This window comes from Falco naumanni, chromosome 9, assembly GCF_017639655.2.
Source record: "Falco naumanni isolate bFalNau1 chromosome 9, bFalNau1.pat, whole genome shotgun sequence".
NCBI lineage: Eukaryota > Metazoa > Chordata > Aves > Falconiformes > Falconidae > Falco > Falco naumanni.
This window is the reverse complement of record NC_054062.1, coordinates 27,691,659-27,705,290: the sequence shown is the minus strand read 5'-3', so window position 1 is coordinate 27,705,290 and position 13,632 is coordinate 27,691,659. Positions and strand designations below refer to the sequence as shown.

Below are 13,632 nucleotides of genomic sequence, written 5' to 3'. Positions count from 1 at the left end.
GAGCTGCAGCCTACTAGACCTTCCACGGAGCCTAGGGTGTTATTAGTTCTCCAGGGACTTGAAGCACCTTTGCCTTTTCTTTTGCCTGTGACTTTTGCCTTGCTCACTCCCTGGGCAGAGGGGACTGCAGTACCGTGGGGTTTTCCTCTGAGCGATGTGCCAGGATGCGCAGGTGCTGGGACATTTTTCCTCTGCTTCCCCGGTGCTGACCGGAGGAGTTTTGAGATCCCATCGCTGCTCTGGAGAGGCCCCCCCCCATGATTTCAAAGTGCCCATCCTGTTCGCCTGCTCTTCCCTCGTTCCCCGCAAAAGCTCAAGCGCGTCCCATCTCCTCAAAACAGACCCACAAGCAGGCGCGGCCGCTGCCCTGCCTGCCCCGTCCCCTGCGGCCACCGGTGCCGCCCGCAGGGCTGGCGGGGCAACCGGGCCGTGCCCCTGCCCTCGCCGGCCCCGGCGCTAGCGCTTGTGATGCCGCGGCTGCATCCTCCCGCCGTCGCGGCCGCCTCCCCCCGGCCGAGGCGCGGCCGCGGCCCCTGCCCGCCCCGGCGCCCCCGCTCCCCTCCCGGGGGACACCGACACTGCGCCTCGCCCCGCGGCCGCTGCGCGGGTGGCTCCGCCCCGCGGGGAAGCCGGTGCCGGGGCTCCGCGGCTCCCCCCGCCGCCTGCTGCGAACCCGGGACGCGCCGCCGCACGCCGGCAGAATGCGGTATGCGCTGCGTGGGGGCCAGCCTTTACCCGGAATACGGTAACGGGGGGGTGGGGGAAGCGGCCTCCGAGGCACCGCTCTGGCGGGGCAGATCCTGTCTAGTTGGCATCTCTATGGTCCCGGATGTGGTTTGCCGGGGGTGGGTGGGGTGGGGGGGCGGGCGCGCTGTCCCGGCCCTGCCTCTCTATGGTGACTTTCCGGGGGGAAGGGCCTCCGCCGGCGCCGTGCGCCTGCGTGAGCCGGGCCCGCTGCCCCCCCGCCGAGGCCGCTGTCCGACGCGGTGAGCGGCGCCGGCTGCCAGCGCTCGCGGCGCCGCCGGTGCGGAGGAACGCGCGCGCCCCGCCCCCCTCGGCCCCCGCCGCGCCGGGGGGGCCGCGCCCCCGCCCCGCTGTGCCGCTGGCATCCCCGGGGCTCCGCGGCGGCAAATGGTGGGGCCGGACGATGCCGGAGCTCCGGGCGGCGCAGCTGTGCTTCCCGCGGGCCGGCAGGAGGCGGCGGAGGAGGCGGCGGAGGAGGAGGAGGACGGGGAGCGGGATGGGAACCGGGGCTTGAGCCGGCGGAGCGGCGGGCCGGGGCAGGAGCGGCTGCTGCAGCGGTACCTGGCGGCGCTCGGCCCCGTCGCGGCGGCGGGCGGGAAGCGCTGCCCGGAGAAGCCCGCCAACGGGGCCGCCTACGCCGTGGGCCCCCGCGGGAGGATGACCAACGGGGACGTCGGCTTCCTGCTGCTGCCGCCGCCGGAGGAGCCGCCGCCGTCGTCGCCGCCCCCTCGGGCAGGACGGGCCGAGCCGGGCCGGGATGAGCCGGGGCCGGAGGAAGTGAAACTGCAGAACGGGGGCTGCCTCCCCTGCCCGCCCGGCCCGGGGGGCGGCGGCGGCCCCGGGGGAACCGCCTTGGACGAGCCGCTGAGGAGCTGCCGGCTGCGGGGCGAGGCGGAGCGGCGCGGGGGGGCGGCGGCCGGCAGCCCCTCGCCGCTGCCCCTCGGCCCGGGGGACGACGCCGGCAGCCGGGCGCAGGCCGCCCCCGGCGTGCGGACCTCCCGGGGCCGGGCGGAGCCCGCTGCCCTGCCGGCGGCGCCCCTCGCCTTTACGGACGTGAACCTCAACACCCGCAACACCTACGAGGTGAGCCGCCGCCGCAGCGCCCCGGAGCACCTGCCCCACGGAGGGACGGCGGCCGAGGCCCCGGCGCCGCCACAGGAGCCGGCGGAGAGGGCCCGGCGGGCGGGCATCGCCGGCGCCGGCAGCAGCTTTGCCGAGTTCTTCACCAGGTAAAGGAGCGGGCGGCGGGGCCGGTACCGGCGCCCCGGCAGCGCCCGGCCTCGGGGCGGGTCTGGGGGCTGGCGGGCCGGGTGGCGGCGGGAGGTGCCGGGCTGGCCGGGGGACCGCGGCGGGGTCAGCGGCGCCGTCCTGCTGGCCGGGCGGGGGCCGTGCCTGCCCCGACGGGCTCCTTCGCCACCGAGCGAATGCCGCTGCGGAGGGTGGTGTGCTGCGCGGCGCTCCTGCGGGGGCTGCGTGGAGTTCCCACTGGGATTGCTTCCCGCTCCGGGGGAGCGCCGTGGTTCTGCTGAAACTGCTGGCGGAATAAGGTGAAATCTGTTGGTATTGGAAGCTACTTTCGGGTGATTTTGAGAGTCAACGTGGGAGTTGCAAAGGCTCGTAAAGCTTTTGCTGCTTGTTGATAGCGTAGGCACAGTTTACTTATTGATTCCAAAGCGTGGCGTGCAGGGTTTCAAGGACTGGGCTTTGAGCTCGGATTAATTTGCCTTCTGTTGGGTTTCTAGCACAAAATCAAAAATTGTTCAACATCCAGCATCACTCACTCTTTAACATACTACACAGGAGATGTATCTTTACTGTAATAGTTTATAGCGTACTCTATATTACTTTAATTACGTTTGAAGAGGGGAGTTTAATTTTCAAACTTCTAATAGTTCTGATTCTCCAAAACCCCGGGGTTATAGTTATTGTTGTGACAGTCAATCCAATAGCACAGCAGGTCTCTTAGTGTTTTGAGAAAACAGAGTGAGATTAAATCTATTCACTGAAGAATTTATATAGGAGATGTCTGATGTCAAGGCAGGATCCCAAACTGAGAAGTAGGCTCCTTCTGCTAACCCTCAGGAAAGGGAGAGGTGGATTCCTGCCTGCGGATAAGGATAGTGGCAGTTGCAGGGTAAGTTTGATGCCTCCACTTTGTTTCAAGGATGGGTTGACAGATGTCTCGCTAGTCCCCACTATTAGTGTTCTTCCCTCCCAGGAATGCCCCCCCCCCCCCCCCCCCCCCCCATGTTATGTGGACTGTAGCATATTACTTTTCCTTTGTCTCATTAGTTGTTTGACCAGTAACGTTGGTACTTGTTGCTTTTTGCCCCAGAGTGATAGCTTAATGAAATGCTGGAGAATTTTCCTGGTAGAGAAGACTGACCTTGCTGTGCAGTAGTAGTTGTTGTCAGTATACACTGACGTTTGCTGTTTTCAGTGAAGGCTTGGGTAATACATGGAAAAATTTAATTGCTTCTATCCTGGTAAAAGCTATACTGCTGACACCTCAGTGAAAAAAAGGATTTGCCAGAGAGACAGTTTTGTAGCCCGTGACTGGCTCAGCTGGCTGTGCCTCTTGTGCATTTGGCCTGGTGAGCAATATTGGCTGTAGAGGCTTTACCTTCAGCTCTGCCTCTATGTTCAAAAAGTGCCTTAGTTACAGCTGGTGTCATCTGAGCAGCCAAAATGAGATCCACTAATAAAAGGCCACTTTTACTGATTTGTTTGTTTTAAAAACTACCCTAGACTTTTCTTCCTGGATAGATTTGTCTGTAGATACGGTAATACTAGAATTTGTAGTCTCCATTGCTTAGAAAAGTGGTAATAAAACTTCCATAATTTTTTGAGTAGTTAGTTCCTGTGTTCTGAACTATTTATGATACTTAAAAGCTTAGACTTCTCACTTTCTTTAGCTGCTCAGATTCGTTCAAAACTGATAGTTGCTATGGTAAGTGGATTTCTCTCTAGTTCTTAGAGAAATACCTTGGCTCTCAATAATGAGGACTCAAATTGTATAAAAATTATCCTCTGATTGAATGTTGGTAACGACTGTACCTCTTTGAGAAGCTTCTCAGCAGATGGTTGCTTATATTTTTGAATGAGCACAGAGCCATAAGTGATGTTGCTCCCCAAAGTTTAGTTGTACTGAGTAGCCGTGTTCTAGCATACGTACCTGCTAAGAGAGAACAACTCGTGTTTTGTCAGAATTTGTACTGGCTCCCACAGTGTACAAGAAAATGTACTGGAAGTGCTAAACACGGGTAGTTCAGCAGCCTGAAGCATCTTACATAGGATGTTTTGCGCTTGTAATGCTCTTTACAAACTGGTCAGAATTTGGTAGCTCCCATTGTTTCTTCTAATAGTCGTAATTATATGGAGATTCTTTTAAAAGGTGGATGTTTCTTGCTGTTATTTTAAAAAATGAGAGAAGGCGATGGGGAAGTGCCGCTGCCTTCAGTGTGAAAGCTTCATTGTTGCAGTTGTCATGACCGAATGGTTTGTCTGACTGGGCAGATACTGGTTAGGAGGATGCTGTTTCCAGCTGCTTGTTCCCAGCTCTTCAGTTATTAGACTAGCCCCTGCTTTGCAGTTCTTTGAAATCATCAGTCTTAATTGTCTTTGTTTCACTGAACCAGAGGAGAAACTGATGAGGTGAGGTAGGGGAAAAAGCAAGGAGCTATTAACAGCAGCATCTTACCACAGCTCTATGACAGGAAGAATGGATGCGCCCTCGAGATTGTCAGTAATAATTGTTCTAAGATCATGGGAAAGTTTACATCAACGATTAAAGCTTTTTTTCTCAGGTAAGTATTAGGTGTAATATTTGGCCCTGGGATCTTAAGTTGTATTTGTGCCAAATTATTAAGCCTGTCAAATCAATGCTGACAACTTTTAACTTAAAAATAATTGGTTTTGCTGTCTTTTTGTTCTACCTCTTTGTTTCTCTCAGCATGTGAAGTGGGATGCCTCAAGTAAATGAGAGGTATGTGGAGCAGAGTGCCGTGGCAAGGAAAACTGCATGACTATGGTCACTTGTCTCCACTGTGCTACTGTTATGGTCAGAGCATTAAGTGGCTTCTTGAAAGTCACCTGTCACTGCTTCGTACCCTTGTGTATGATTCATAATACAATCCTGTATAGGCACTGTTCTTCTGGTTCGTGGTCTTACATAGCAGCTTCTAAGTGCAACACTCTGTTACTTGGTTATTGGGTCACTTTTGGGTAGCCCCAGTGGATTGCTGTTGGGTACAGGTGGTTCAGTGAGCAGGAATGTTCTGTGGACAGTTGAATTAAAGCCGTGATGATTACCTTGATGGCAGTATTCTTTATCCCTTAAAGCAGCACATACTGAACAGAACAGTAAACCAAGAAGGGCAAGCAGCAGTGAGTATTCCAGAGCTGAGATAAAGCCACAGTGTTTCTGAACTTCTTTTAAAGATGAATTATACTTCATAGTTCTACATGTAGGTACCAGGTATCTTCTCAGCTTGTTCCTTTCTGAATGGTGTATTTAGCAGATAAATTTAGGTATCTGGTAGTTGGCAAAGTTTCTCACTCCTGGATTCAAGGCTTATTGTTGACAACAGCAGCAATACTTATGCTGTAGTAAAGCATCATTTTCCCAAACACTTGTTTTTCATAGTTAATCCAACAAGTTTTCCTGATGAAATTGCAGAGAGCTTAATTCATAACTGACACTTCTCATAGGTCTTTAGGATGTGCTGTGAGCAGTAGGTGTAATGATTGTAAGCATGTATGGTAGTTGGCACACATGCTTATAAAAACTGTCTTTAGGCTCATCCTTCCTCACCCAGAAAGGTTGTGCTTATTGTCCAGAGGTTTTATAAAATCTTCACTTGGGGAGATGATGGAAAGTTGAAGGGAGTCAGTATAGGTAGGAACAAAGAACTGAGAAAGCACTGAAGCCCACACCTTTTTCCCCCCCCTCTTTGTAAACACAGTTCTGTGGTTCAGTAAGTAAGTAGGTCTTCAAAAGCTGCTAATCTTCTTGTTCCTTTAAATGTCCTTGACAGAGACTGGAGAGTTGCAGAGAAGTTCACTTTCCTGAATATTGTTACTTGTGTACATAGTTAATATTTCTCGATCTGTAGTTAATATTTGAATTTATTGCTAAGTAGCACTTGCAGCTTTTTGCACTATATAGACGCATACCTAGTCTACAGTTGCATCTTGTGGATGTTTCTCTTTGTATGCAGACCTTTTCTGTTTCATAAATCAGCATGAAACTGCAGGGGATATACTGTGCATCTATGGAGGAGAAATCAGTTTTGTGAAGTTTTGGTCAAAAGTGAGAGTCAAGTGGGAAATGAGCTGCCCTAGTTCCAACAGATCTTTTAAACCTTCTCTTTGTGTAAAGATCAGAGAACGTATTGATGGGGGCACTTCACAATGCTTAATTTATATTCCTCTATTCCCTGTGTCTATATCTTGGTCAGTTCTTGCTGACATACCAAAAGAGCTGTGTATTTGTTTTTGATTTTGGGTTTCCTTTTTGCCCTGTCTGGATTAAAAAAAAAAAAAAAAAAAGTGCAGAGTGCTTATAACAGGTCAAGGAAATATACTGACAATATTTTAGAGAGAAGGAGCTAAGTGAATACAACAAAGCTTTCTCCCCAAAATTGTGAGGGCACTCTTCACCTTTCTGTCTTTATTAGTCTTTTTTATTATTTTTTTTTCTTTCTCTAAGCAATCTTGTAACTTAAGTGAATGAGCAGTTACTTGTAATTGATTTGAATTAAAGTTGACTGGAGAAAGTAGGCAAGAGCACCTGGATCCAAATCTGTGGCTAACTTCAAACAGTATTCTATTTCCCTGAGTTAGAGACATAATTAACTTGATATAAATAGGAAGAAGCGTTCATATTATCAAAATGAGAAGCTTCTCTGTAGATTCGTCATTCGCTGTTCACTAAGAATGATTCATTTTACGAAGTTGTGACATTACGACCAGTTTTGGGCTTTTGGTCATATGAATAACTACAATGACAACTTAAGTAAATGTAATCTTCAGAGTAAAGCGGACTGTAGCAAACTTTGAAGATGAATGCGCAGAATTTTATTTTTTTTTTGCTCCCAATTTTTTTAATAACTGTCTACATAGAAAAGTAGCAAGTTAAATCTATACAGCTGCAGCCTTGTTTTTTTAGTGAACCAGTTCCAAGTAGTTCATGAAAGTCCTCAAGGTCAATGAGTTGAAAATGCCTGTTTGAGAAGGTTTCACTCCCAGGCCTCCTGATGTATAGCTTGTAGAGAGTTTTGTGTTTCTGAAAAACATTAGTAATGGGTATTTCACCATAAGTCTGTAAAGTGCTGTGCACCTCTGTTACCATTTTGGTTACGATGTCTGTTGAGTAGCAAACCAAAACTAAATTTCAGGTGTGCAAATGGAAGGAACTGTATGCTCGTTTAGCTCTGGATAGGTGTTGGATTGCTATATTGCTCCAACTTCTGTCTGCAGCCCATCTTTTTTTGTTTGTGTGGTTTTTTTTCTCCTCTAAAAAGCTGACTAAATAGATACTACTTCTAAGACCTTAGAGCCATACATATAATCTTCATCGATTTAAACTACCCAAAGTAGTATTAGCAATTTCTCTGCTCTTCTTCGTAGACCTTGTAGTATTTCATGTTGGTACATATATTTGTACAGGGAGTCTTTTAAGTCTAATAGGATTTTTCCTGAAGTAAATTCTCCTTAAACTCATGCTGTAATTCTTTTTGGGGGTTGTGTGTGGTCTTTTTGGAAGCTGAACAGCTGAATCTGTTGTTTAGTGTGCGCTACAAACTGTTGGAGTCATAGCTTGTTTTGCTAAGGAGTGTTCTACAGAGGCATTCACACTTGACCTGAAAGTCTCTTCTCACCCAATTCATTTCACAGAAGGTCTTTTTCATTACTTGTTCTCTTCTGTTTAGTTTGTGTCCCAGAATTTCTTACAGACTCAGTATATTGATAGTAGTGTGACAAAGTGAATGGGACTCTCTTCTGAATAGGCTATGACTAAAAGGAGAATGTTTTACATGGACAACAACAACCAAAGGAGGTAGCTTTAATCACAGCTGGCCTCTAAGAAAATGGTAGTTTTATGCTTTTGCTCTCCTGGCTGTTCCATTATTCATTAGGCTATTTTGTCTTGATTGTTTAAGAATAAAAAAGGAGTTTAAGGGTTTTGGTCACGTTTCATTCACATGGATGCAAAAACTTTTATTCCTCCCATCAGTTGCTGGGAACTGCTGAGATGTTTATGATATAAAGCCTATCCTTTTTTATCCCTTATTGGTCTTGTTTGTTGTTCAGCTGGGGAAAGACTAAGTTTGTTAGGCTGGGTGGTAGGCATTGCTTTAAGCTTCTTATCCTGGGGCTGTGCTGTGCTTCTCAGCCTTTTTATTACTGCTTTCTAAGGAAGTGAAGCTTAGGCAGTTACTGCCTGATCTCTCTAATACTGTAGCCTGTTAGCCAGGTTCAGTCAAACTTCTCTGAGACTAAGAGGACTCAAATATAAAAATCTCACAGGTTTTTGAATGAAGGCTGAGCATAAGGAGAGCCTGCAAAAGACGAACTCTGCTGATTTGCCTCTGTGTTTGCAGAAACCAGTCAGCTGTGCAAACCACCTGCAGAGCATATTGCTTCTGACCTGGCACAGGGGTAGCAGTGTGAGAGGTGGATGGATGTTCTGTGGGTGAACTTATGACTCTAATTAGTAGAAAACTAGTTTTGATGGTCATAGATGATTTTATTGTTCCAGAACTTGAGAGCCAAACACTCAGGCTGGGTTTCTTGAAAATTCCTTTCCTGCTTTCTTACCTGAAAATAGTACCTGTAGCCTATAGGATGAAGCTCTTCTCAGTTTTTCTCCATCCTTTTTCAAGGTACTCCTTTATTAAGAAGGTATCATGTTCAATTTCCACTGTTATATTGGGAACTTTTATTTAACGTGCTCTCAGGTAATTGAAAGAGTCTCTTGATCATGTAGTATAATAAAAGCTGCCTTGTTGGCTCCCCTCACCTAGGACAGTTCTGTTGATCTAAAATTTCCTGAAGGCCAGCTCTAGGGATAGGCAAACTAAGCAATTGCCTAGAAGTAAAGGAGAAAAGACACCAGAGATATTGAGAGCAACAAAACATCTGCAGCACTTCTGCCTCTGCTGGAGCCATGGAAACCCAGGCTTGCGGCTGCCGCCTCTGCCACAGATCTGGTTTGATGTGCTGAGGAAGATGCAATGGGAGAAGGGTGTACTTTACGCATCTTTCTTGTGCTCCAAGAGCAGTAGAGTTGTTGATGCTGGCTCCTCTGCTTTCTGTAGCAGGGAAAGCTTGGACCTGACCAGGTCTCAGACCCCTCAAAGCTCAGTCCTGCCTGTATTGCTTTAGTTGCCTAATGCATCCATTAATATAGGGTCTTGACTGTCTTGCTGTTGGGCAATAATGAAGCTGTTTGTATGCTGGATGCCAGAATGCTTTAAAAAACACAAGCAAACCATGAACTACCAAAGGTGCTTGGGCATCTGGTAGCTGTGAGATGAAAAGCGGTGGAGATTCCAGAGCACAAAGGATTTCTGCTTTGAGTGGCTAAGGGAGCTGAGGTTATTTAGGATGGAGAAAAGGAGACTGAGTGGAGACCTTACTGCTCTCTACAACTACCTAAAAGGAGGCTGCAGTGAGATGGGTGTTTGGCTCTTCTTTTTTCCCAGGTAAAAAGTGATAGGGTGGGAGGAAACAACCTCATGTTGCACCAGGGGAGGTGTAGATTGGATATTAGGAAAAAATTCTTCACTGAAGGAGTTGTCAAGCATTGGAACAGGCTGCCCAGGGAAGTGGCTGAGTCCCCATCCTTTGAGGTATTTAAAAGACATGTAGATGTGGTGCTTAGGGGCATAGTTTAGTGGTGGACTTGGCAGCGTTAGGTTTACGGTTGGACTAGATGATCTTCAGGGTCTTTTCCAACCTAAATGATTCTGTGATTCTAGCTTGTTGTTGTTGTAAGCTTTGGGTATTTTGCAAGTTCCTTCCTATTCCTCAAATTCTGTAGGCAGCAGAATGGTGGATGGGGAAATTTCTTCCTCACATTGTAAAAAGCCGTGAAGCAAAACTGAAAGGGATCAGGCTCTTAAATATTAATATCAGCTGTCTTAGCAGATCAAAAATGGATTCTTGCATTTTGTAGTATTTCTGTAATTTATCACTGAAGCAGTGACATAGAGTATATTGTGAATTGCTAACTGCAGCAGAAACCTGATACACTAAGTGACTACAAAAGTAGTATGGTAGTACTTTGTAGTACTGTATTACACAATTGAGTGCTCTACAGGTGTTCTGTCTGGGACCAGAAGGGAAAAACATTAACTCAGGTATAACCAGGCTGATTAGAGTAGTAAGCATCACCATTTCCTGGGACACAGTCTTCTAAAAACTCTGCCATGTATATGACCTTACAGTTCACAGACTTTGTGAGCTGTGTCAAAGGCTGGAAATCTTTCTCACCTTTGGCTTGAAAACGTCATATAGGAACATTTGGACTACAGGTATAGTGACTGACCTGATAAAGCTGGTGTGTTTAGTCTTGACTGGAAGTGAGTCACTACCAGAACAGTTTTAGGTAGTTTGCTTCATTCATACTTCTGTGAGATAGCTTGGGGAACCGATTGAAGAATTTGCTATTGTCAGGAAACAAAGGGAATGTCTCTTCCCTGCTTCTGGTATTTATTTGATCCTCTGTGAGCTGCTGCAGCTCATTAAGCTGGGGAGTGAAAAAATGTGGATGGTTTTCTGTGGGATTAGTGAATTGAATTGACATGCAAGGTATGGAGAGTCTCTGAATTGATGCAGCAGAAGGGGGCGCAGGACATTACTGGTGAAAGGACGGGAACATGGGCTTCTCCTTAGCGAAGCTGAAACAGCTTGGTCATTACGTGTGTGTGTGGGAGGAAGGGGTCTTATTCTTCCAGCACCGTTTTGCTTAGGGTATGTTGCTGGCTAGGTATTCCTGGCCATGCAAGAAACAGCAGAACATCTGGAGTCAACTGGTAGCAGTTCTTCATATCTTGCAGCTGTGACCTAGGATTTTGGTTTAGATTCTGTGGGCAAGTGACATTCGATTGTTATTACCGAAGATTGACCATGGTGTTTGATGTAGTGTCAAAATAGCTGCTGAACTGTCAGACTAAATATGAAGATGATAGAATAGTTTGGCATAGAGCTCCACACTGATTATCTTCTTTCTACTCTTCTTGTATTTGAGCATTGTGAAATTTAACCATGTCTATTACCTTGCATGTGTGTCTGCTTGTTTGCATACGCTTTTGAATGCTTGAGCCTGTTCCTAAAGCTAACCTGTGCAGCAGCTCTTTAAGAGTAAAATGTAGCCAGTTAAAATACAGTTTACCAGTAAGTGTTCTGTAATACTGCTAAATGCTTTCAACTCAACTTCCCAAGTGTTTGTGTACCTGCAGTAAAGCTGTTTTGCCAGCAGAATTTGTAAATCCATTTTGGAATGGGTATCAACTAGGAGCTGGAGCAATAGGGTTGATCTAATTTAGTCTCTTCATTGCAGTGCCGTAATAGTTGTTTTCATTTTTGTGTCCTCTCTAAGAGGTGAGAAACTTTCTTCTTCCCTGCCCCTTAATGCTTACCAGCTACTCTTTGGCAGTTCATTAGATTTCAGGTACGCCTAATAGTAGCTGAGGCTTTAGTTGATCAGTAACATCAACACAAATGTCAGTTTCATTAAAAAAAAAAAAAAATACTGCAGGCTTGGTCTTCCTGAAGATGCATGTTCTTCTGGTGAGGATTTTTTGGTTTCCTTATTTTAATTTTTTGGGAGAAGAAGTGCTACACAACCAAAAACTTGCTTGTATAGCACTTAAGACTGTAATTCTAGAGCATTACAGATGCAAACATTGAAGCTCCTTTGGAGAAGGTAGTTTGGGATATTCTTTGGATTGTCTTGGTGTGGAGAGAAAGAAAATACCTTTGTACTGCTAAAAGGTGCTAAAACTAGAAACATCCTGTAATAGATCAGTGTTTGGCGGTAACAAAATCTAAAAGAGAAGCTGGCGTCTAGCTTCTTGTAGCAAGGTGGTGAAAGATGGGAACTGTAAAATGAGTTTGGTCATCTCCCCTCCAATACAGGGCAGAGCTTGGAAACTTGTGCTCAGAGCAACCATATAAATGTCAGCCCCTTTTGATTCAATGTGCTAGTCTAAGTTACTGAAACTAAAAATGTAGACTGTGTAACAAATTTTAAATTTATTAGTGTTTCATTCTAAATCTTCATGTTAAGAATTTTAAACTAAACCTAAAAACACTTGGATATTAAGTTACAAATCTAAGGTTGAAATGTGAGAGTAAAGAATGAGTTGAAAAGTATATTTTTCAAGTAGGAGGTATTTGCTCTTAGTATTTTTATGTTCATGTCACTTTTCCAGCCATACCTAAGAATGTGAGAAAATACAAGCATGTGGAAGTGAGCAAATAGCTCCTGGACAGTGTCACATAATTTGAATCCAAAATACGGTGGAGCAATGACAATTTACCCATTGGTCTAAGAAATAGTTTACTGTGTGCACTTTGAACATACATTATAACTTTTGGACACTTTTTTTTATCGATTCCTACAAATTATGAACTGTATATAAACAGTTTAAAGTGTAAAAATAGAATCCTACTTTTGTTGCCCTGCAATCTTTGTAAGTGGCTAGCCAAAAAGGTTTTATTTCCTTTTAATGATTCATTATTTATGCTTAGAGTTGAGTTACATTTGTTTCTGTATGTAAATTATTGAAAAGTCTTGTTTAAAGCAGAGGAGCTAGTTGTGTATAATGAAGCAATGGGGTTTTTTTCTGCTTTTATTTCCAAATTGTTGCACATAAGACCTTAACAGAACAGACAAGAGTATGAAGAAAAATTATGTTGTGTTCTTAAGCAGCTTTTGCATTTTACATGTGGTAAAAACACACCGGTGTGAATGTAACAATTCTTACATGCTCTGTTATAGTCGTGAAGGAATATGGAATTGCAGACTTGAAGGGGTCCTTAGAATTTGTGCAGACTTCTGAAAGTATGGTTTTAAGTCAAAATGATTCATTTTAATGCTATACCAGGAAATACACATCTGTAACAATTCCTGGGACATACCTCTTCTAACTCGTCACTGATACAGCTCTCTGGATAAAGATTGTTAGGTACGTAAGTAGTTTCCTTATCAGTTTGTCTTTCAGCTAATTACAGTTTCAACAAATTTCAAACATAGGCCTATTTGGTAGGCCTGGGAAACTTATTTAAAAATTGGCATAGGGATAGAGTAAGAACAGACTGTGTGCATAAGCAGAACTCTAGTCTGTGTGGAGATGCAAAATCAGATATATTGTGATACATGTACAGTTTTTAATGAGTTTTGTTACTTTATATTCCTTTTACAAATTCAGAGGTTTTATTGGAGTCAGTGGATTTTTAAAGTGCCTTAGTTATTGCAGAGAAGTACAACTTCCAGGGTTTTTAACTGCATTTTTTGTAACTATTTAAAACAAACAGAAAGCCTAGACTAGTTTTTGTACAACTCTCTGCTCATTTGTAGCATTAATTCCATGCTGGATTCCACCTCTAAGCCTTTGTGATTCTGGTAGGAAAAGTTATATACAATAGAATGAGGATGCTCTTGGTGTGATGCCGGTTACTTCCTGTTTTGTGTCTTGCTTCCCTGGATTTAACAGGAGAGAGTTAGTTGTCTTATGCAGTGTCTAATAACAGGTACTAGATGCTTAATAAAAAGGAAAATATAATCAACCTTCTCTTCTTGTAATTTCTAGTGGCTTTCAGATCTTGTTTTCTCAGTGCTTCCTTGTTATCTTAGATCATGGAAGGTGGATGCAATGA

At 45.5% G+C, this 13,632-nt stretch overlaps 1 protein-coding gene across 3 annotated transcripts in view; it reads left to right on the top strand.

Moving 5' to 3' along the window:
• The first annotated feature begins 969 nt into the window (after positions 1-969).
• The window catches only part of TBC1D12 (TBC1 domain family member 12), a 45,114-nt gene continuing 32,451 nt past the window's right edge, over positions 970-13,632 (top strand). For 2 of the 3 annotated variants that reach the window (XM_040606868.1, XM_040606867.1), the window contains exon 1: positions 973-1,973. In XM_040606868.1, coding sequence (XP_040462802.1) covers positions 1,132-1,973 — 842 coding nt within the window. In that variant the 5' untranslated portion in view covers positions 973-1,131. Of the gene's footprint in view, positions 1,974-13,632 lie in introns of all 3 variants that reach the window. The other variant, XM_040606869.1, reaches the window with a different exon arrangement.